The following is a 21,090-nucleotide window of genomic DNA, read 5'->3' as shown; positions in this document are numbered from 1 at the left end:
AGTATCGTATCTCCCATTTCATCTTCATCTACATCCTCTTCCATTTCCATAATATTGTCCTCAAGCACATCGCCCTTGTATAGACCCTCTATATACTCCTTCCACCTTTCTGCTTTCCCTTCTTTGCTTAGAACTGGGTTTCCATCTGAGCTCTTGATATTCATACAAGTCGTTCTCTTATCTCCAAAGGTCTCTTTAATTTTCGTGTATGCAGTATTTATCTTACCCCTCATGAGATAAGCCTCTACATCCTTACATTTGTCCTCTAGCCATCCCTGCTTAGCCATTTTGCACTTCCTGTCGATCTCATTTTTGAGACGTTTGTATTCCTTTTTGCCTGCTTCATTTACTGCATTTTTATATTTTCTCCTTTCATCAATTAAATTCAATATTTCTTCTGTTACCCAAGGATTTCTACCAGCCCTCGTCTTTTTACCTACTTGATCCTCTGCTGCCTTCACTACTTCATCCCTCAAAGCTACCCATTCTTCTTCTACCTTATTTCTTTCCCCCATTCCTGTCAATTGCTCCCTTATGCTCTCCCTGAAACTCTGTACAACCTCTGGTTCTTTCAGTTTATCCAGGTCCCGTCTCCTTAAATTCCCACCTTTTTGCAGTTTCTTCAGTTTTAATCTACAGGTCATAACCATTAGATTGTGGTCAGAGTCCACATCTGCCCCTGGAAATGTCTTACAATTTAAAACCTGGTTCCTAAATCTCTGTCTTACCATTATATAATCTATCTGATACCTTTTAGTATCTCCAGGGTTCTTCCATGTATACAACCTTCTTTCATGATTCTTAAACCAAGTGTTAGCTATGATTATGTTGAGCTCTGTGCAAAATTCTACCAGGCGGCTTCCTCTTTCATTTCTTAGCCCCAATCCATATTCACCGACTATGTTTCCTTCTCTCCCTTTTCCTACACTAGAATTCCAGTCACCCATGACTATAAAATTTTCGTCTCCCTTCACTATCTGAATAATTTCTTTTATTTCATCATACATTTCTTCAATTTCTTCGTCATCTGCAGAGCTAGTTGGCATATAAACTTGTACTACTGTAGTAGGTGTGGGCTTCGTATCTATCTTGGCCACAATAATGCGTTCACTATGCTGTTTGTAGTAGCTTACCCGCATTCCTATTTTCCTATTCATTATTAAACCTACTCCTGCATTACCCCTATTTGATTTTGTGTTTACAACCTTGTAGTCACCTAACCAGAAGTCTTGTTCCTCCTGCCACCGAACTTCACTAATTCCCACTATATCTAACTTCAACCTATCCATTTCCCTTTTTAAATTTTCTAACCTACCTACCCGATTAAGGGATCTGACATTCCACGCTCCGATCCGTAGAACGCCAGTTTTCTTTCTCCTGATAACGACATCCTCCTGAGTAGTCCCCGCCCGGAGACGACATACTATTCATCAAAACACCTATGTAACGAAAAATATTAGCATGGTAGCCCGAACCCGGTTATGGCACTAAAATGAAGCATTTAAAAAGTATTTGTGACTGGTTGCGTCATTCACCAATTATAAGTTTAAGATTTTTGATATTGCGCGTAAATAGGGGCAAAGAGCCATTATTTTCTGATTACACGATTGCAGAACAATCGCTGGAAGCTGTCACACCCAGAAACTACCGAAGAGTATCCAGACTGAGCGATTTAAAGTGGAACAACAGCATAAAACTAATCAGACGTAGGGCAGACGCTCGACTGAGATGTATAGAAACAATCATCAGGAATTGTAGCACATTCACAAAGAACGCAGGATACAAAATCTCGTTTGATCAATACATGAATATTGCTCATCAGTTTAGAACCTGTATCAGATACGATTGGCAGAGGTGACAGAGAAGAGCAACTGCGTTTCGTTATACTTTTTTTAGCAATGGTAGACGTTCCATAAGAGCCGTTCTGCATAATGCGCAGTGTAATGTTAAAATTGCAAGAACATACGTTCCTAGAAGGATTAATCAAAATATTGCTTCCTCGGACGTTTTTCTCGCCGCAAGACCGTGGAAGTAAAATTAGAGAGATTGTAGACCACGCAGAGGCTTGCCAATAATCGTCCTTTCCGTGAAATATTCTCGATTGGACCAGGAAAGGGGAAAGTGACAGTGGTACGGAAAATACTCTCTGCCACACGCAATAAGGCCTTTGTGGTGTACTGATGTCGACCTAAATGTAGAAGTACTTATAACTATTTTCCATTTCTTTACCAGGCAAATCCTGATATGAAAATTAGTTCCACATGCGGATTCGAACTGGCTGTCTTCCCGTCGGTTATTATACTGTAGTTACGGACATGCTTCGTTCTGTTGTGCAGAATGCAATGCTGCGCTTTCAGACTCTTCTGGAGACTGATGGGCTTCATATTGAGCCCCTTTTGTAGCAGTAATAGCACCGGTACGTAATGGTTTGATGTATCGTAGCAGGACATAAAATGTTTTCCAATTGAATCTATTGTGCATTATTTCTCTTCCCCATCTCCTTGATATTAATCCTACCAAGTCTGGTACTCGTACGGTAATTAGTTTCCGTTTTATGACTTGTTAAACAGGGAAAGGTTACTTATAACCCGATACATGATTAGCAAATTTACAGAAAATCTCCGAGTTCTCGCCCAAATATTCTTCTACCATTGTTCCTAAGACGTGGGGTCTATAAAAGCATACGATTATCATGTTTGATCCACCTTTAACCCATATCTTTACCCAAATTATTTTGCTTCAAAATCTGTAATAACCTCACTAGATATTATCATATTATTTACGACTATGAACAAGTATCATCCACCGGTATTCCGCCTGTCTTTGGGGTACACATTCCAGTCAGATTTTAAAATTCCATTCCTACTAACATCTGCTTCCAGCCAGCTTGCCCTCGTTAGTATTATGTGGGCATTAGTACCATTTACAAGCGAGACAAGTTCTGGAACCTTTCTATAAAGACTTCTAAACTAATACTATATTGTTCAGCGCTTTTAATGACGTTAGCCGCATTTGAGCATTGAAATGTATCAATGGTAACAGCAGAAAATCTGTGCCAAACCGGAACTCGAACCCGGATTTCCCGCTTTACGCTAGCGATCGCCTTGATCGCCTCGGCCATCCGTGCACGCTTCGCTTCCGACCCAGATTCCCAGCCTGTCACTCACTACTGACAGAGTGACGGCGGCCCATGAACCCACACTCGCAGTCCCTGATTCCCATAACAGATCGGGCACGGTGTGCACCCGCACTGAAAATAGTATTGCTGATCGTTGTCATCCTATTTATTTAAGTTGGCGACAACCAACGATCCTGTCTACTTCATTGTAGTCACGTGCCACGTATGTATTAGTACTGCCTTTTTAAAAAATGGCACCAGAATACTATCTCATGAGAGGTAAGACGTGATGATACAGGATGTCTGTAACGTACCATTGTGCCATCAGTGTTCTCTCAGTGACTGTCAGACGTGGCTTGAAGTCATACCCGATGGTTCCTCAAACCACAGCGTCAGGAGTAACACTGATGTGGCTCACCAAAACACCGGAAGAACTCGATCTCTCCAAGGTCGCCCCATACTCGCCGACGACGGTCATCCCGAGCTGTGCAGAACTGCAATTCATCACTGAAGACAATGCGACGCCATTCGTTATCAGTCCACGCTTCTCGGACACGGTAGCACTCGAAACGTAGAAGTCTGCACTGTGGTGTTAACAGCAACCTACGAAGGGGGTGGTAATTATCTAGTCCTGCTGTTGGTAGTCTCCGACCAGTGGTGCAGGAGACAGCTGTTCTCGGATGCCAAGTGTTGTTGTTGTTCTTGTGGTCTTCAGTGCAGAGACTGGTTTGATGCAGCTCTCCATGCTACTCTATCCTGTGCAAGCCTCTTCATCTCCGAATAACTTCTGCACCCTACAACCTTCTGAATCTGCTTAGTGGATTCATCTCTTGGTCTCCCTCTACGATTTTTAGCCCCCCCCCCCCGCCTCCCCCCCCCCCCCCCCCCCCCCACGCTGCCCTCCAATACAAAACTAGTGATCCCTTGATCCCTCAGAATATGTCCTACCAACCGATCCCTTCTTCAAGTCAAGTTGTTCCACAAACTCCTCTTCTCCCCAATCGTATTCAGTATCTCCTCATTAGTTATGTGATCTACCCATCCAATCTTGATCATTCTTCTGTAGCACTACATTTTGAAATCTTCTATTCTCTCCTTGTCTAAACTATTTATCGTCCACGTTTCACTTCCAGGCAGGGTTACACGCCATACAAATACTATCGGAAAAGACTTCATGACACTTAATTATACACTCGATGTTAACAAATTTCTCTTCTTCGGAAACGCTTTCCTTGCCGTAGCCAGTCTGCATTTTGTATCCTCTCTACTTCGACCGTCATCAGTTATTCTGCTCCCCAAATAGCAAACGCCCTCCCCCTTCCGTCCCTCCCTATAAACCATGTACCTCGCCGTTGGTGGGGTGGCTTGCGTGCCTCAGCGATACAGATAGCCGTATCGTAGGTGCAACCACAACGGAGGGGTATCTGTTGAGAGGCCAGACAAACGTGTGGTTCCTGAAGAGGGGCTGCACCCCTTTCAGTAGTTGTATGGGCAACAGTCTGGATGATTCACTGATCTGGACTTGTAACATTAACCAAGACGGCCATGCTGTGCTGGTACTGTGAACGGCAAGGGGAAACTACAGTCGTAATTTTTCCCTAGGGCATGCAGCTTTGCATTTGGTTAAATGATGCCAGGTTAAGGGGTTAAAATGTGCTTGGTGCACAATGTAGCGATCCCGCTTTGTTGTGGTCAAATTTAATCGACCATAACCTTGACGACCAGTATATCTGCCCTCAAGTTTCTAGGCAGTCCAACATCGGGACACTGTCACATCGAAAGGCACCACAAATCTGGGTATTACACATTTTGATCAGTTGTCCGACTGGAGGACCAAAATGAGGCTCGTTTCAGATTTTGTCAGGTGCTGATAACGCTGTCTCATACGAGTGCGTGTCATATCCGTGTCCTTAACAGTGATTGCTCAACATATGATGCTGTTCATGATCCCTATATACCGAAAGAGACCTGGTAGCAGCACCAGATACGAACACACTCAGGTGGCCGTTCTACCTCTCACAGAGAACTGCAACTCTAATCATTTACACACCCACCAAAGGCGTGTACTTGTACGACGTTACATTGACATCCAACTATGTCTTCTGGGTGTCAGGCAGATTATATTCGTCTGCAGTGGTCTCAATTTCCCTGTGTAATTCAAAGTTCGCTTTTGGTATCACATAACCGATAGTCCTGAAAAATTTTCTGTGGGATTTATATGTATTCATGTATCTATTTCACCAGGAAAGGCGAGTAATACGGATTAACCTGTGGGGCCGGATTATAGAGCACTACCAGGTCTAAGGATATCTCATATATATATATATATATATATATATATATATATATATATATATATATATATATATATATATATATAATCAATTATATCTATTCTTCATAATGTAAGCATCTAAAATTTTATGTCTGTTACATTTATGAACTACGTACCCACTACTGTCACCATATAGGGACTGAAAGGTTGAATCCAATATTACTTAGATAACTACAACCATGAGTAAAGTGGAGAAATCATATCTATACCAACCCCTTGTAAGCAAAATGGGAAATATTTTCTGCACTAGGGTGACTTTATTTAACTAACTTCATCTCTTGCACCAACTTGAAGTAGGGTGCTAACTTGTGATACACTGAGTTGCTATATCTGTATGAAATCCACAACCCCCAGTTATCGACGGGCTAGTCTGCAACACCACCCAGTCAAATACTCTGTTCCACAGGTTGTCTCTCACATCTGAGAATGATCCCTGTTAGTATTTGAGTAACACAGCATGTGATTCTTAAAACATACACAACAAAATTTACACAATTAGCAGACAAACGTAATACAAAACTATTTTTAAAAACTGATTAAGTTTGTGTCACAATATCGGATCCAAATGAATCATGCGGTATCTGAGGTGAAATATTTATACAGTTCATCCTGTTCATAAAATGTCTGTCTTTCCAAATTTAAATGTAGGCGACGGCACCCATGCAGTTTTTGATAAGAGTTGTAACTGTGTAACTGTTTTTCACAGTGAAATGAGAATAGCGATATTTCCAATGGTTTGGGGGACAGTCAAGAGTGTCAGAATATGCAAAAACTGAAAAAAAATCTTACCTTCTTCACTCTTCTCCACACTGATTGAGAAGCTGTCATCAACATATCCTTTATTTTTCAGTTGTATCAGCAGCTGCATGAAATCCTTCCTGATAACGCCAGCCTCCTCTCTGTGTTTTACTGTGTCCTCGACGACTCGCGTGAAGTACTCTGTGATGTCCTTAGGCGTGAAGGCCACAGGTACCAGTTTGCGCAGCTTGGGGTTGAAAAATCCCAGCGCCTGGGTCATGTAGGTACGGAGAGATGGCTTGAAGAAGCGCCTGCCCCACTGCCGGAATTCCGCCTCAGGATTGTGCTGACTGTCGACATTGATCCCAAAGGCACAAGAGGCTATGACGTCGGTGGAGTAGCGGGCAATCAATTCGCGCACTTCCACGACCTTGCCCGCCGGTGTGACGTCAGACAGAACGCGTGCGCAGTCCTGGACGATGCCGAACATGGCCCGCATCTTGCCCGACGTGAACGTGGGCGTCAGCTTCTGTCTCAGAGACTTCCATTTGGTGCCACCGAGGAAGAATAAGTGTGCTGATAGGTGATCTGTCTCCTCGTCTATGTAGATGCCCCGGTCAGGGAAATAGTTAAAGTCCTTCACCATGATCGTCTTTATTAGATCTGGGTCTCGAAAGATGAGAATTGGACTGTTTATTGTGTAAATACCCACTACACTCTTTCCTTTGCCTTCAAAATACACGTCTCGCATACCCTCGCCTGGACTTTTTCTCATGAGCGTCGTATCCCAGGCATTCCCTAGTGGAAAGGATGGCTCTAAATAGGGCAGTCCCTTCTTCTTCCAATAGGTATAATTAATTTTGAATGTGACGTAGATAATCACAAAAATTGTGGACAGTAGAGCTAACATTTCATTCATCCAGGAATCAAAGATAACAGCCATTTTGGTTCCTGCAAAAACAAATGAAGGGTATGATCAGAAATATGTTCAGAGTCTTTTTGTGTCATAATATTTAATTTCTTATGTATCACAGTCAAATACATTGTGCAAGTCCATACTATCAGTGGTTAGCCATAAAACGAATCCCTCTACTGTTTGTTGCTGATTTCTTAAAGTAGAGGGTAAATTAAAATCACTCTATATCCAATCATGATTTAGTCACGCTGGTTTGCTGCTTTCACAATGCCATTCAACAACAAATAATGTTCCTGCATGTGGAAATAAAGTTAAACTTCATCTACTCACCGATTCTGATTTAAAAAAATGCATGAACACTCTACTGCTGGATATCTAAAAGTATGCAGGTACTGTTTGCTGTCACTCATAAAATGTAGCATGTAATACTTGTATACACAGGATCAACTTTACATTATTAAAGGCTTTATGTATTGTTTTGGTTTCCTCTATATGTTCTTTGTTGTTAGTGATTATACAGCCAGAAGGGATATCATCATTGTTAATATGGTCCAAAAATAAATCCTTATTTCTAACTGCATATAATTTTCTTATATTAAATTTTATCTAGAATAACTAGCATGTCTGGTAGACTATAGTATGTTTATTGAGATTCAGAAAGGCTACAAGCAGTTCTAGCTTCTTAATTACAGAAGAAAGAATAAATTTGTTGATTCACACTTCCAAGACAGGTCATATTCCACGTCTATTGGAGTACTGGGTGTTGGCCATAGTACTGGACAACATAAAGTGTAAAATGAGATGCTAAGTAGCAGAGCAGTACAATAATCTTTAATGTTCGTTTGCATCATACTTCAACCAGCGGAAAAGTAGGAGCGCAAAAAAGGTGAATACGCTCCTGTTTAAAAAACTCCTACTGAATAGTGGAATACCACATTCCTCAGCACCTTTAACAATATTCACAAAAATTTTGTCATGCGAAAATATTCGCTCTGTTTTTAACATGCAGCTCACCTCTCACTCGCAAAAGCTCCCCTAATTATAGCTCGCTCACACCCACTAGTCCACACTCAGTTGCCCAGTCTCACTCACTCATTCAATCCAAGCCACTGTCATTATTTCCCTGTGTCTCTGTACCTGCCGCTGTGTCCTGTCTCACAGTCGCAGATTCCTTCGTTCTGTCCTACTACTGCAATCTGCTCTCGGTGTCGCTGTCTCACTCTTGCTCTCTCTCTTACTGCTGCTATCTCATTTATTCCTTCTCAGAGCTGCTGTCTTCTCTCACTGTCATTATCTCGCTCTTCCTCGTTGTCATCGTCATGGACTCTCTATCTCATTATCACTGACTACCATTCACTTTCATTTTCTCCTTCTCTTTATTTCTCTCCCACTGGCACTGTCTACTTTATTCTACTCCTAGCACAGTTCTGTCAGGTCAACCATGTTCCACTGCCACCGTGTCCCTCCCTTTCTCTCACATTGCCGTTGTCTCTTTCGTTCTTCTGTATCACAACCATTGTATACTATCTTTCAGCTTTTATTGCTTTTCCGTCCCTTTCCCTCCGTACTGTCTCCTTCTCTCTCAGTATAAAAATCCTCGCATATGTTCACAGGTCATACTTTTTGTGAACATTTTTAAAGGTGTTGGAGAAGGTAGAATGAGGAAGCTGGTACCCCGCTTTTCAGCCAGTCTTTTAAACAGGAGAATATTCGCCTTTTTTGTGTCCCTATAGTAGCAATTTTCCGATGGTTTCCTTCTTTTCGCTGCTACAGCAGGGCATATCACCCGAATGAAAAGAACTGTATGGGTCAGTAAGATGTTGACAGTTTACTTATGTGAAACCGAAATAAAGCGAAACTAATTTTACACCTCAGACCGGACGTTAAGAATTTTGCATTTGATTCAGTACTACCCTCTATACGATGGGGTTTTCAGAACCTTTCTGATGACAACGGAGTCACTTTACAGCATATTTCTCCGAGGTTCGCCTCTTTATAAACTACTTTTTCGCCTGACGTCGGATTTAACGGGCGTATTTTAGTGTACGAGTGCAGTAACATGGAACATTTGAGTCTCTGAAACAGCTAAGTAAGTCAAGAAAATTTTCAAGGTTGTTCAGCTTGGGATCTTAGGAATTTATCGTAAAAATGTCAGTCATTTTCTGTGCATAACCGTCTTGGAATCCGATACTCTGTTATGGCACCCAAAAACCAATTTTTGGGGTGTTTCTTGGTAATGTACAAAGATTTTTGAAAATGAGGAGATGGTACTTCTGGACAAAAACCTAGAGAGTATATTGTTCCAGCTTGGATATAAAAAATGAATCTCCTGCAGTATGTCCCATAACTGCTGTTTCTGTTTGAAGTGAAGTTGATTCATCGGCTCAAAGTTCCAGAAAGGAAAACTTAAGAACTAAAATGTAATTGCTGCAAGAGAAAACTGACATTTACAAAACAAAGTAGATTCATTGTTATCTGAAGCTAAAAACAGTGGAACTTCATAGTTTGCACATTTGAATAGCAATTAATTTAAAAGCTTAAGAGTATATGAGATGTTTTGATTTACAGATTTACCACAACTTGTTGCATTAGCGTTTCCTTCCATAATAGTCTTCATTTAGCTGACTAGATTACTTCCGTACCGTAAGAACGTCCTTTCGAGCCGCAGTAGTAAGCTGTTGTTGTTTCGCGTTTCCACGGTTTCAATATGGCCTCGACAGCAACGCTTAACTGCATACTTAGTAGGGGACACGCTCTCTGCTTTTCTTTCCACATGCTGTTACTTTGCGGATTTTGCCGTGACTGTCGTAGCCAATGCGAACATTTAAAGTAATCGTAGCGAATTAATTTCTGAATTTTTATTCCACTTGTTGGGAGCTGTCATCACCGATGGTAGTGGTAAGCGAAAAATTCTACATAAGCAAGCGAGACACGTAATTTGCAGGATACACGCTTTCTTCGACCGCAAAGCACGTGTATGCGCGTACCGCAGCTGTCGCTTTGAACCGCCGACTGTGTAACTCCGTCCGTGCCTCTACCAGCGAGAACCACTGTCGTTCGTGAATCGGACCGTAGTTGCCAACAAAACAGTTACGTGATACAAACAGATCGCCGGGTTTCTGTTTGACCATGGAGGACTGGATTGTGTTGGGCTGTTCGAGACTAAATACTTTTTACACAAAATCAGAGTCGTCATTAAAATAGAATTTCGCAATTTCAAGTTGTTCAGTTTATTCAAAACCTATCTACTTCCAGCCTATCTTCATCATCTGTTAATGAACATAAATAATATTATAGCGCTCAAATACGACAGGTAGTAGATTTGGTCACATTTCTTGATAACGTACGAGGGGTAGTCATAAACCTTCAGTTACAACCGTGCTATTGATTTTTTGTCTGTTTGCAGGTACATATGCAGCCTTGGAACACACTGAAATCCCCACACTGCAGTACTCTAGCACTGCGCTAGACGTGGTGTGACAAGAAGGCCCAGACAGTTACACCACATCCTACCGGTCAGTTTGCTGGTGAGTCAATATTATGCCAATATGATGACCTATGCTGAACTGCATTACTGTTAAATATTGTTGTTTTAGCTGAAAAGTGTTGGAATTGTATGCTCAATGTTCTGTTTGTATTCTGTTTCACATCCAGTAAAGGCGCCACAACTTGCAGTCGGCAGCATCTTCGACGCCGCCGTCAATGACCGTGAGGTGGCCGCTGTTGTACTCCGCGCGAAGGCCGTCGTTCGAGAGAAGATCTTGTCGACGCGTGTTATCGCCTTTGACTTAAGTCAGATTAATGAATCAAAATAATTGTTGAAATATCTTGTAATAATGGAGAGTTATGCTGGAAATGGGAAAATGCCATGTCTAGGATCAGCTCTTGATTAAAACTGACACTAAGAATATAGCTGTTAGTTAATGCCTTCTGATGTCCGCCCCTGGTAGCTGAGTGGTCAGCGTGGCGGAATGTCATACCTAACGGCCCGGATTCGATTCCCGGCTGGGTCGGGGATTTTCTCCGCCCAGGGACCGGGTGTTGTGTTGTCCTTATCATCATAATTTCATACCCATCGACACGCAAGTCGCCGAAGTGGCGTCAACTCGAAAGACTTCCACCAGGCGAACGGCCATTGGTGCAATGTAGGAAAAAGTCAAAGAGTTTTACTAATGTTTCATAGCCCAAAGCTGAATCTTCCTCTCTCTCAACTGCCGAACTTGAAATAAGTTAATCAAAACAATCCATTGAGTTAATTCAATTTTCGTTGTGGCACCCCTCTGGAAAAGAAGTCTTTTAAGGTCAAGATTTAGTGCTGTCCACACATGTTCGAAAGTGTTCATTACTACAGCTCATACTAGTCTTATAACCTATTCAAAAAGCAGCGTGGCGCCAAACCAAAATGGCGCAGTCCACTGATGAAAGGGAGTATCTCATGGTAATTCGTTTTCGCTGTCTATGCTGCAGTAGTGAAAGGGTGTCGGAACAATTCGCCAGCATATGACACAGTGGTGTGGTTGGTTGTACCGACGCTTTGTGTGTGGTCAAGCAGGCCACAACGACGAATTATGATGTCCGTTTTAATAAAAGAAGCTTTCAAATAATCTGTGGAATATGTAACCAACTAAATTACTAACCCATCTCTCTGTAAAGAACCGGGAATCGCAAGGAGTAGAGACCCTGGAGATGGCAGACCATTGTACTCGTATTAGAATCGTGACAACAGCTAGCGGAAAAGTGAAAATCAGTCATGAGTCAGTTTTCAGCATACTGCACTACACTGTAATCACGATTAAAGTCGCCGCGCTTTAGCTGTCTGATGACCATGAATGGTTGCTGGGGATATCACTGTGAGTCTGAAACAGAGGAGCAAAGGAAGCAGTGCAAATATGTGAAGACCCAGCCATTATCACGCGAGATGATGTTGAAAGCATCTGTGATTGCCATACTGGCGAGAGCCTATCGAGAAACTGTCCACGACATCGTCCCAGCTCATTCGACACATGAGTCACGCCGCTTCTTTCGCTTATATAATTCTGCCGCACGCAGCTACCCCCTCCCCCCGATTCCCTCCTCCCCCTCCCCCCCCACCGCCCTTCTGTGTTCTCCTTATATAAGACAGTGACTCTATATTCGTTTCTTGGATAAGGAGCTAGTGAGTGATAGAATGACGAAGTGGTGATTTTAGAGGTGAAAGCTTTCCTGTGCAGGAAAAAAAAATCTTAAACCAAGGTCCCCGACAAGTCATCCATCCTTGAAAAAAATGTGTCGCATAGGACGCCAAGTTTCATGGCGGCAGCTTCATTTTTTCCTGCAAGATAATTAAAATTTCCTGACTATCCTTTAGAGGACACTGCTGTAGCGTACGTGCAATGTAGCGTGACTTCGATGTGGGTATATAAGGAATGAAATATAAACAAGGGATAACTGTGGCATTCGTGTCTTCCCGACGTGCCTGCAGTGAATCGGGAAACTTTCGAAGTCTGGCTACGTTGTTAAGAAATGCGTCCGTACAGGACTAACGTGCTGTTACCCTTGTTTTCGCTGCCGAATGGCAAACACTGGCACACAACCATCGGAGAATAAAGAACGCGTGTGCGGCAGCATGTCCCGTGCAGGTCGCGATTCGGCACAAGGCGCCAGTCGATCTGAGCGAGAAGCCTCAAACGGAAGACACTCGAGCACCCGTCCTACAGTCCTTATCTCTACCGTGCGAATATCACAACTTCGGTCCCTTAAAGAGAGCTCTCAGGGGTCGACGATTCCTGTCGGAGGGGGATGTGTAGCAGGCCTATACGGACTTCTTCACACAGCAGAACACGGTGTTTCACGATATGACGCGTCGATGGGATGCCTCCCTCAATGCTTACGACGATTTTGCCTGACAGTACGTCGATTCTGGACTCTACAGTCTTTGAACGGAAACGTTTTCATCGCCCCTTGTAGTAGTTCTCAAAGTAGGCGTATTTGACACATAAAGTTGCATAATAAGCTCAGAAACATACACACAGAAAAAATACATTGAAAGAAATGCACAATCGAAATTTTAGCTGCTAAGGCGCAGTGCAAGTGTTTATAAAGAATACTATAAAGTTACTCATATTTGCCACATGAAGGGCCGCTTATAACAGTGGTTTGTAAACTACTTCCTGCAGAGCGCGAAAATCGGCAAATAAACAGGGGTAGCTGCGCCAGCTGTACGTAGCATCGCGTAACGCGAAGTCCAAAGCGCTCACATACGAATTTTAAGCATTTACTCAAAGCAAAACTGCCTCAAATCATTGATGATTTCTTGCGTGTTTGAGTACTTACTAGGCACAACCTTTTATTTTAATGAAGTATAGCGTAGAGTACCGCCGTTGTTACCGACCCTTGTATCGACCCACGTATTGTTTTGTTTGTTTTGGTTAGAACAGCTCAATGTCGGTTAGACCATCAGTGAGAGAGCACCGCGAGTTCCTGCTGCTGATAAGGCGAGTACACTGTCAGTTTATTACATGTTTTTACGAGCGTCAATGAGGAGCGACTTCAGTAATGGATAGGAACTGTGATTGCCGTGTACACATGCGAACTGAGCTGTTGATCCTTCGCTCACAGCTCCAGGCTGTGTTGGCTTCTGTCACACAGCTTGAGGCGGCTCCCAAGGGGAATCTGTGTGGGCTTTGGACACAGGGATGTGAGGGACATTGAGCACGTCCCACGTGTCCGCCGATCGGTCCATTGCTGTGGCTGCCCCAGGTACTGCCTGCACTGATGTTGATGCCTGACCTGTGGTCGAGTGGGAGATCATTTCGAAGTCTGGCAGGCAGTGAAAGACTTTCGGAGGGGTCAATCGTAGGATCTCTCTGGTTTTTAGACAAACAGGTTTCTGGCGTTATGTGTGGCTGATGTAGTCTCCGGGCTGGATGCAGTCGTCCACCCTGTTACAGAGGAAGCGTCTCGGCCCACAAGGTCTGGCAATTCACAGAGGGTGGGTTTTCTGGTGATTGGGAGCTCCAATGCTAGGCACATAATGGGGCCCCTTAGGAACATGGCTACAAAGGGGAAGGAAGCCAGTGTGCACTCCGTCAGCATACCAGGGGGAGTCATTCTGGATGTGGAAAGGGTGCTTGCAGATGCCACGAAGAGTACAGGGCGCAGTCAGTTGCAGGTGGTAGTCCATGTCAGTACCAATGACGTGTGTCACTTTGGATCGGAGGAGATTCTCTCCGGTTTCGGGCGGCTAGAAGAATGGTAAAGACTGCCAGTCTTGCTTCCGAGATTCAGGCTGAACTCACCATCAGCAGCATCGTCGACAGAACCGACTGTGGTCCTTTGGTGCTGAGCCGAGGGGAGGGCCTGAATCAGAGGCTCAGACGATTCTGTGACCGTGTAAGCTGCAGATTGCTTGACTTGCGCTATAGGGTGGTGACTTTCCAGGTTCTGCTTAATAGATCAGGAGTCCATTGCACACAGCAAGCCGCTATACGGGTAGCGGGGGACTGTGTGGAAGGGACTGGGTGGTTTTTTTAGGTTAGAGGGTCTCAGGAAACCACAGAAGTGGCGTTCTTCTAAAAAGGGGCAGGTAAAACACAGTAAGGTATTTGTAGAAACGATCGGTATTGTTGTTGTAAATTGTCGTAGCAGTGATGGGAAAGAACTAGACCTCCAAGCCGTAATAGAAAGCACTGAAGCTCAAATGGTTATAGGTACGGAAAGCTGGCTAAAGCCGGAAATAAGTTCAGCCGAAATTTTTTCAGACGACCTAACAGTGTTCAGATAGGATAGATTAAATACAGTTGGTGGTGGAGTATTTATTGCTGTCAGAAGTAGTTTGCCATGTAGTGAAATTGAAGTAGACAGTACCTGCGAAATGGTATGGGTAGAGGTTATACTTGACAATCGGATTAAACTATTAATTGTGTCGTTTTACCGACCGCCCGACTCAGAAGGTATAGTTGTTGAACAGTTCAAAGAAAACTTGAGTCTCATTTCAAATAGGTACCCCACTCATAAAATTATAGTCGGTGGTGACTTCAATCTTCCCTCGATATACTAGAAAAATTATACTTTTAAAGCCAGCGGCAACCATAAAACGTCATCCGAAATTGTACTGAATGCTTTCTCAGAAAACTATTTTGAACAATTAGTTCATGAGCCCACTCGAAGCTTAAATGGTTGCGAAAGCATACTCGACCTCTTAGCACAAATAATCCTGGACAAATAGGGAGTATCATGAGGGGCGAATACAGGGATTAGCGACCACGAGGCAATTGCTGCTAGGCTGAATACCGTAACATCTACAACCATGAAAAAGGACGCAAAGTACATCTATTTAAAAAACCTGATAAAAATGCTCTAAACGCCTTTTTAAGAGACAGTCTTCACTCCTTCCGATCTGATCATGTAAGTGTAGAAAAGTTGTGGAATGTTTTCAAAGAGATAGTATCATCGGCACTTGAGAGATATATACCATATAAATTAATAAGTGATGTTACTGATCCCCCATGGTACACAAAACGGGTCAGATTGCTGTTGCAGAAGAAACGAAAAAAGCATGCCAAACTTAAAAGAACGCAAAATCCACAAGACTGGCAAATTTCGTAATATAGCGTGTACTTCAATGCGAGATGCTTTTAATAATTTCTGTCTCGGAAACTGGCAGAAAACCCAAAGAGATTGTGGTCATACATAAAGCACACCAATGGCAAGACGCAATCAATTCCTTCACTGCGCAATAATAACGGTGAAGTCACTGATGACAGTGCCACTAAAGCAGAGTTATTCGACACTGTTTTCCGAAATTTCTTCACCGAAGAAGAGAAGTAAATATTTCTGAAGTTCATTCAAGAACAACTGCCAAGACGAGAAACATAGAAGTTGATATCCTCGGTGTAGCAAAGCAGCTTAAATCACTTAATAAAGGCAAGGCCTCCGGTCAAGACTGTATACTAGTCAGGTTCCTTTCAGAATATGCTGATACAATAGCTCCATATTCATCAGTTATATACAACCGCTCGCTCACAGAAAGATCCGTACCTAAAAACTGGAAAATTGCTCAAGTCCCACTAATACCCAGAAAGGGAAATAGGAGTAATCCGTTGATTTACAGGCCCATATCACTAACGTCGATGTGCAGTAGGGTTTTGGAACATATACTGTGTTCGAGCATTATGAATTAACTCGAAGAAAACGATTTATTGACACATAGTCAGCACGGATTTAGAAAACATCGTTCTTGGGAAACACAACTAGCTCTTTATACTCATGATGTAATGAGTGCTATCGACAGGTGATGTCAAATTGATTCCATATTTTTAGATTTCCAGAAGGTTTTCGACACCGTTCCTCACAAGCGTCTTCTCACCAAACTGCATGCCTTTGAAATATCGCCTCAGTTGTGCGACTGGATTCGTGACTTCCTGTCAGAAAGGTCACAGTTCGTAGTAATAGACGGAAAGTCATCGAGTAAAACGTAAGTAATATCCGCCGTTCCCCAATGAATTATTATGGGCCCTCTACCTTTTCTGATCTATATTAACGACATAAGGGCCAATCTGAGTAGCCATCTTAGATTATTTGAAGATGATGCTGTCATTTACTGTTTTGTAAAGGCACCAGATTGCAAAATGATTTAGATAAGATATCTTTATGGTGCGAAAAGTGACAGCTGACCCTGAATAAAGAAAAATGTGAAGTTATTCACATGAGTACTACAAGAAATCCGCTAAATTTCGATTACGCGGTAAGTCACACAAATCTGAAAGCTGTAAATTCAACTAAATACTTAGGGATTACAGTTGGAAATAACCTAAATTGGAACGATCACATAGATAATGTTGTGGGTACAGCAAGCCAAAGACGGCGATTCATTGGCAGAACACTTAGAAGGTGCAATAAGTCTACTAAAGAGACTGCTTACATCACGCTTGTCCGCCCTATTATGGAGTATTGCTGTACGGTGTGGGATCCGCATCAGGGGGACTGACGGATGACGTCGAAAAAGTTCTAAGAAGGGTGGCTCGTTTTGTACTATCGCGAAATAGGGGAAATAGTGCCACAGACATGATGCGTGAATTGGAGTGGCAATCATTAAAACAAAAGCGTTTTTTGTTGCGACGGGATCTTCTCATGAAATTTCAAACACCTGTTTTCTCCTCCGAATGCGAAAACATTCTGTTGACACCTACCTACATAAGGAGAAATAAGGGCTCGCACAGAAAAATTTAAGTGCCCGTTTTTCCCACGCCGTTCTAGAGAGGAATGGTAGAGAGACAGCTTGAAGGTGGTTCATTGAACCCTCTGCCAGGCACTTTATTGTGAATAGCTGAGTAATCACGTAGATGTAGATGCAGATGTTTTGAACAACTTGCATCAATCGGGTCTTTAAATTGTAGACATGAAATGTTTGATAACAGTTCTTGTAGCACAGTTGTAATGATAATTTTTAAGGAACCTAGTTTATTCGTTGTAGTTGTCACAAAAAATGTGAAGTGTCTCTTTGATGTCGGAAACAAGAATTTTCCATACACCAGGCACACATGATAAACGAAAAATTAATGGACTTCACGGTAATTACCACTTTTATTTAGGCAAAATTGGGATGGAGGAAGAAATCGTCATGACTGTTGTTCTGCATATTATGGTGCGTACGAGGCATATTTCCTCAAATTCATAAAACGTGGTGATGCAAACTGACAATGCACAAATGTCTCAAGTTTAGCAATTCCGATCGGCTGATAAACCTGAAATGACAAGGAACTGTCGGAAATTTTATTAACTGACAATTTTCTAGAAAAGACTTCACACTGTATAAAAATCTTTAGATTACACTATTAGTTCTGGTTGGTATCCAAATTGTATTAAAAATCTTCTCGTCATCTTCCTAAAGACAGAGGTTTTATTACGTCCAGGCCATGAGTCCAACAAAAGCAAATTATTGTCTGCAACTGGTAAGAAGGTGTAGCGCATATAATATTGAAGCTTAATCTCTCCCAGTTTTCCTGCTTTTACTACGTCGATTACAAGATTTTTACAACTAAACAGTAATTTTTTAAATTTTTGGTCATAATTTGCTCTGAGGTTGCGGAGGAAAAATTTAAAGTTGCGGAAACAGTAATCCATTGATACTTATAACTGGCATTGTGGTATACGAATGTGCCACAGCTTTCATCGCCTTCAAAGCGACTCTGCCTTTTCCGCTCGAAATGATCAAGTGCGTTTTGTAGGCGGTTCTTGCATGAAACCTGACTGACTGGCTAAATACACGTTCATTTTGGGGGTATCGAGAAGGTTTGTCTCTACGTTAACTATGAGTTTCTCTAAAGAATTACCCATTAATGACGTCTCTTCTACACATTTAATTGAGGCAAACTTCGTAACTTTGCGGCTTCCTTTTCTGTATAGTTTCCTGAATTTGTTTAACTAGGTCGAAAAAGTCAGGAAGTGATTAATGTTCATCTCACTTGCAGGACGCACAGTCTCCTAGACCTCACTTGGAAACAGTGCATTGAATCCCATGAGCAGTTCTAATTCTTTCAAGTTAGTTTTCTTTCGCAATTCTGTGAGTTTCATTTTGGCGCATATCTCGTACTTGGTGTAAATCACCAAATCATGTTCAGATTTTACGAAACGAAACCGGCTTTGCACACTGCTCATGTACAAACTTTTTCTCCCTCTTTTGTTTAATTAAGAATTTATATCCTATTCTTTCTCAACGAAAGCTGTTTCTGTACATGTGCGCTTTGTGCTTGGAAGTTACCTTGTTTTCGTTCTGGACTTTAATTAGCACAACAACCATCGTTCGAACCACAGTTCACGCAATCGACCAAGCTATTTTTCGAATCCACTAATGCTGCCACAATCTCTCACGAGATTTCGACATGATTCGAATGATGTTCAAGAAATTAACCAATAAGTAACACATATGTTGCTCCTCAGGAGGAGCAGGCAATTTCGATGGTGCAACACACTTTTCATATCTCATCTTTACAAGGCTGAAAACGTTAACTGAGTTTCACATTACTGTGAAACTCTAGAACCAGCACAATGACTTACGTGCGCGTATGAAGAAATCACAAAGAAAATTAATTTAGTTTTATCTCCATTGTTCACACTTAGCGATATCGCGAAGACAATTGGTAATCATTAGGGATATTAAATGAGTTGCAGATTTGAGTCAAAAGTAACTGAGAACATCGACGGAAAATGAAATTTGCTTTACAAATTGTGATTGCGTTGTCCGTGTTACTGTTTGCCGACGTGCCATCGACAAAGTATACGTGTCCGCCATATTGCCTGCGGCAGTTTTGGCAAGGGTATAAATTTCTCTAGCCACCTGACGAGCTACGACTTTGGCAAATACTGTCTTTTTTTTTTTTACAAATGCTTACAATGTGTCTTAGCAGCTAAAATGACGTAGTATTTCTTTCGGTGTATTCTTCCTGTATAAACAAATTCTTGGCAGTTTTTAACATGTAGCCTTGTCAGTAACGAATTATCAACAAGTGTAGATACAGATCCAGGGTTCTGTCTTACTGAAACTCACGAAACTTTGAGTTAAATTTTGTGTCAGCTTTCTCAGAAGCAAGCGAGGCAGAAGGAGCTGGATGAAAAGTTAGTGTATAGCCTACACTATCAGACACTGAGTAAAATCAGGGAGTGTGGAAGCATTGCGGAGACGCATCTGTTTGGGACCGCCGTTGCGGGAACGAAACATGCAAATAATACCATTGTTGCCCGAGTCCGTGCGCATCTCCTTGCAGGGATTCAATAATGATCGTACAGAAATCTTATCCAACACTAGAAAACTCAAACCTATAATTTGGAACAGTTCAGAATCTGTGTATATATTTCTTTCCAGTGAATAAATAAATAAAAGAGTTGTAGTAAGGGGTACATTACGGATTTCGTTATTTTGAAAGTTTCTGCAGTACGTATGATTTCGGTATCTAACACTGACAAAATAACTGAAATTTTTAAATACAAGCAATTGAACTAAAAATGTAATATTCTATGACGTAATGTAATGATCATTCGCCGAAAGAAGATTTTTTTCCACTTCCGTGCCAGTTGGCAATACAAGATAACGCTTCAAATATCCTTTGGGTTAAGCAGGTATGTACAATAGTGTGTGTATGTGTTTACTACATGTGACAAGCGCAGGGCAACAAATTGGTAAGAATACCACAGAGAAGTACTTGCCTCTGGCTCTCTTCGAGTCTGGCGTGGATGACACTGCGGGAAATTCTGCACGCAGCTTATCTTATATGTATGCATCCCAAGGTCAAACGTTGAACAAGATGTGACTTGTCAAAAAGCAACTACTTGGGTAGTAAGTAAAGTACATCAGACTGATGAAAGTAGTTGACTTAATTTGCAATTTGCAAGCTTTGAATTCGTTGCACGAATAACTCCTGCGTCTGGAGATCTTTTAGTACGTCTCATGACACCGAACTTACGCTATAAAGGAAAAGTAGCTATGAAAGTTCTCTAAAGTATTCCCAGTAGCTTATTCCATTATGTAATGTACATTGCGAGGCACAGCTTCCGATAATAATACAAGAATCTTTACTGAAATGAAAATGGGCATCTCAGAACTTTGTGACGAACGTTAAACGGGAAACTGTGTAAAAAAACGTTAGATTATATAGAGATCAAGTGTTGTGAAATTTACCGCCTTCTTGCGTATAACGTCAACAGGTACGACGTGGTATTAAAAAATTCCCGTCGTATGAATTTTCCGTGCATGTGGTTGCGATTACAAGAAATTGTCTTAGGTGTCTTCCCATTCATCCTTACTGAACATGTGAGGCAAATGGGTGCGAGCTGAATCGTTAGATACCTTGTGACTGCAATGTCTGACCTGAAAGGTCAGCGTGTCTGTGCAGATTTATTTTAAGTTTGGAAAAATTGTGCAAAAAAGCACTAAATGTTCAAGTAAGCACTTGAAGGGAAAAAGTAAGTCAGGCACAGACGTACAACGGGTATAAGCATTTCAAAAAA

General features: G+C 42.0%; 1 protein-coding gene across 1 annotated transcript in view; it reads right to left on the bottom strand.

Moving 5' to 3' along the window:
- The window catches only part of LOC124615935 (cytochrome P450 6k1-like), a 46,848-nt gene extending 26,536 nt beyond the window's left edge, over positions 1 to 20,312 (bottom strand). Inside the window, exons 1-2 of the mRNA XM_047144124.1 lie at positions 20,290 to 20,312; positions 6,243 to 7,142 (exon numbers count right to left, since the gene is read on the bottom strand). Of these exons, the coding sequence (XP_047000080.1) occupies positions 6,243 to 7,134 (892 nt within the window). The 5' untranslated portion in view covers positions 7,135 to 7,142; positions 20,290 to 20,312. The remainder of the gene's footprint in view (positions 1 to 6,242; positions 7,143 to 20,289) is intronic.
- Positions 20,313 to 21,090: the final 778 nt, after the last annotated feature.

This window comes from Schistocerca americana, chromosome 5 (genome assembly GCF_021461395.2).
Source record: "Schistocerca americana isolate TAMUIC-IGC-003095 chromosome 5, iqSchAmer2.1, whole genome shotgun sequence".
Taxonomy (NCBI): domain Eukaryota; kingdom Metazoa; phylum Arthropoda; class Insecta; order Orthoptera; family Acrididae; genus Schistocerca; species Schistocerca americana.
The sequence above is the reverse complement of the archived record's forward strand: the minus strand, read 5'-3'. Positions and strand labels throughout refer to the sequence as shown.